The 2,625-nt window shown below is 29.1% G+C and overlaps 1 protein-coding gene across 1 annotated transcript; it reads left to right on the top strand.

Annotated features, from left to right (window-relative positions):
* The first annotated feature begins 256 nt into the window (after window positions 1-256).
* LOC107929710 (uncharacterized) lies at window positions 257-1,484 on the top strand. The gene is made up of 2 exons (XM_016861219.2): window positions 257-881; window positions 1,274-1,484. The coding sequence occupies exons 1-2, from the start codon at window positions 383-385 to the stop codon at window positions 1,324-1,326; spliced, it is 552 nt and encodes a 183-aa protein (XP_016716708.2). The 5' UTR covers window positions 257-382; the 3' UTR covers window positions 1,327-1,484.
* Window positions 1,485-2,625: the final 1,141 nt, after the last annotated feature.

The raw sequence follows: 2,625 nt of genomic DNA, 5'->3' as shown, positions 1-2,625 counted from the left end.
CCCCTAATGACTTCCTTTTTTAAACATGTAAAATCTAAATTAACATATAGCAAAAAAAAATGAGAAGAGAGACTTAATTGATAGAAGGAGTAGTAGTATAAGGAGTAAATTAAAATATTCCAAAATTTAAGAAAACGCATCGAGTGTAATTACCCCTAATAATGATGTCATGTTGTGTTATACCAACGGAGGAGAAAAGAGTCATCTCTCATAATTTTTAAAACAAATTTTGATTAAAATACTCTTTTTTCCACATAATTTTGTTTTCATCCTCTTCTCCCATCTCCTCTAATAAGCTAACACACCCATTTTCCTCCAAACACCTTTCCATTTCCCCCCATCTTTTTTTTCTTTAATTTCCTTTTATCTTTTCCATCTTTCTATGCAAATTCGAATATCATCCATGGCAGTTCCCAGCTGTACCATAAAAACCAGACCCTATTCAACAAAACAACACCTTTATTCCTTCTTCTTCATAATCATATTTTCCTTCCTCTTTTTACCCTCTTCTTTTTCATCCTCTTCTCCTTCAATCCACGATCTTCTCGTTTCCAGAGGGTTACCGGCAGGTTTGCTCCCAAAAGAAGTGAAATCTTATACCCTTTCAGACAATGGAACCCTGGAAGTGTTGTTGGACGAACCCTGCTTGACAAAGTACGAGAATAGGGTGTTCTTCGACAGTGTAGTGAGGGCTAACCTTAGCTATGGAAGCTTGATCGGGGTTGTCGGGTTAAGCCAAGAAGAACTGTTCCTCTGGTTGCCTGTTAAAGACATCATCGTTAATGACCCGACATCTGGTCTCATCTTGTTTGACATAGGACTTGCTCACAAACAGCTTTCGTTGTCTCTTTTCGAAGACCCTCCTCTGTGTAAACCTCAAGGTATATATCAATGTCTTCCTTGTTCATTTTCCATTTTTTCATCATTTAAGCTACAGTATGAAATCAAATAAAATTAAATTTTCTAACAACATAATTTATTTGGAGAATTAAAAACAGTTTTGTATTTTTAATGTTTCCAGTTACATTCATTCAGTGAGTCAGTGGGTTCTGTTTTCTTTCTTTGTCAGTTCCCTTTCTTTTCTTTTCTTTTTTTTGTCTATTTTTTCCGGTTAAAAACTAGAATTTTTTTATAATATAAATACAAAATAACTTCATTATTTATATTTAGAAAAATATTAATTTAAATACATTGAAAAATAAGCATTTTTTTTCTTTTGTTTACTTTTTTTTTTATTTGAAGGACTAATAAATAAATATTGTTTTTTTGTCAGGAATATTGAAGAATAATGTGAGGAAGGAGAAAGGATTTGAGGGTATTAGATAGGAAAAAGGAGATTCCAATGCTAGTGTCAACTTTTGTTTTTTGTGTTTTCTTTTTTACTAATTGTATACTAAAATATAAGTAATTTTAGGAGTTGTAATTAAAGAAGTGACTTGTTGGAATCTAATTTCCTAATCAAATTAGAAGGTTTATTTGTTGAATTTTCCCCTTTTTAATCCATTTAAGATTACAACCAAAGCAATGAATCAATTCTTAGTTATCTCTCCACTACAATAATTGATCATTTTCAAGTTTATTTAAGAAAAACAAATTAATCTCCTCTTATTTATATTTTTTTCTTTATTCTTATTTTCAATTTTCTCCCAAATATTGAAAGAACCAAATTACCTAAAATATTTTAATTTTATGATGAAATTTGGTCAGAAAATTTAGAATAAAAAGGACAATTTTTTTAAAGTTTTTTAACTAAAAAGAATTAAACCCAAAGGTATAGATTTAGGTGGATGTGAATCATTTTGCCATTATAATTAAAAAATTCTCATCTAATAAAAAATATCATTATTGTTATTATTTTTGAACTTGTGAAATTGCTTTAACCACTGCAAATATTTTAAGCACCACAGAAAATTTTTTAAAAAAAGAAAAGAAGAAAGCCTTTTTTCAAGGCGAAATTTGTGTTGTTGGTTCATATACCTATAAAAACACTTCTCTTGCTTGGATTTTATTACGATATAATTAATATATGCTACAAATAATATATTTGCTCAATTTTAAACAACTAATACTATTTTAGCTATGTAAATTATCAAAATAATCACTTATATTTAAAATATTACGTTTTAGTCGTATTGTAATATTTTAGTCACTGAACCGTTAGCTGTCTTTAACAGTGTAACAGTAAGTTGATGTGGTAAATTAAATCATCATTTCAAACAAAATTTTAGATTAATTTATACAATCGGTCCCCTTATTTTAAGAAAACAAAATAACATTAAAAAAATGTGTCGGAATATCAAGATATACAAATAAACAATCCAATATGAATAGCATTAAAAGAAAAATACAAAATTGACTAATAAAAATAGGGTTATGGATCAAGGTTATAATTTTACGCGGGAAAGGTGGGTCCAATGTCCTAATGTTATAGTATCGTTAAAAGAATAAGTGTAGGGTAGATGATTGTGATCCACTTTTTTTTTTTTTTTATTGATGCACTTGGATTTTTCCATTCTCTTTGGCATTATCACGAAGTCTTTGCATGCCTCTTGGGATCCCCCCTTTTTAATTTTATCCTCTTTTTCGATTTAATATTACACCTTTTCTTTGTGGGGCATTTCCCTT

This window comes from Gossypium hirsutum, chromosome D11 (genome assembly GCF_007990345.1).
Source record: "Gossypium hirsutum isolate 1008001.06 chromosome D11, Gossypium_hirsutum_v2.1, whole genome shotgun sequence".
Classification (NCBI taxonomy): domain Eukaryota; kingdom Viridiplantae; phylum Streptophyta; class Magnoliopsida; order Malvales; family Malvaceae; genus Gossypium; species Gossypium hirsutum.
This window is presented reverse-complemented; position numbering and strand designations above follow the sequence as displayed.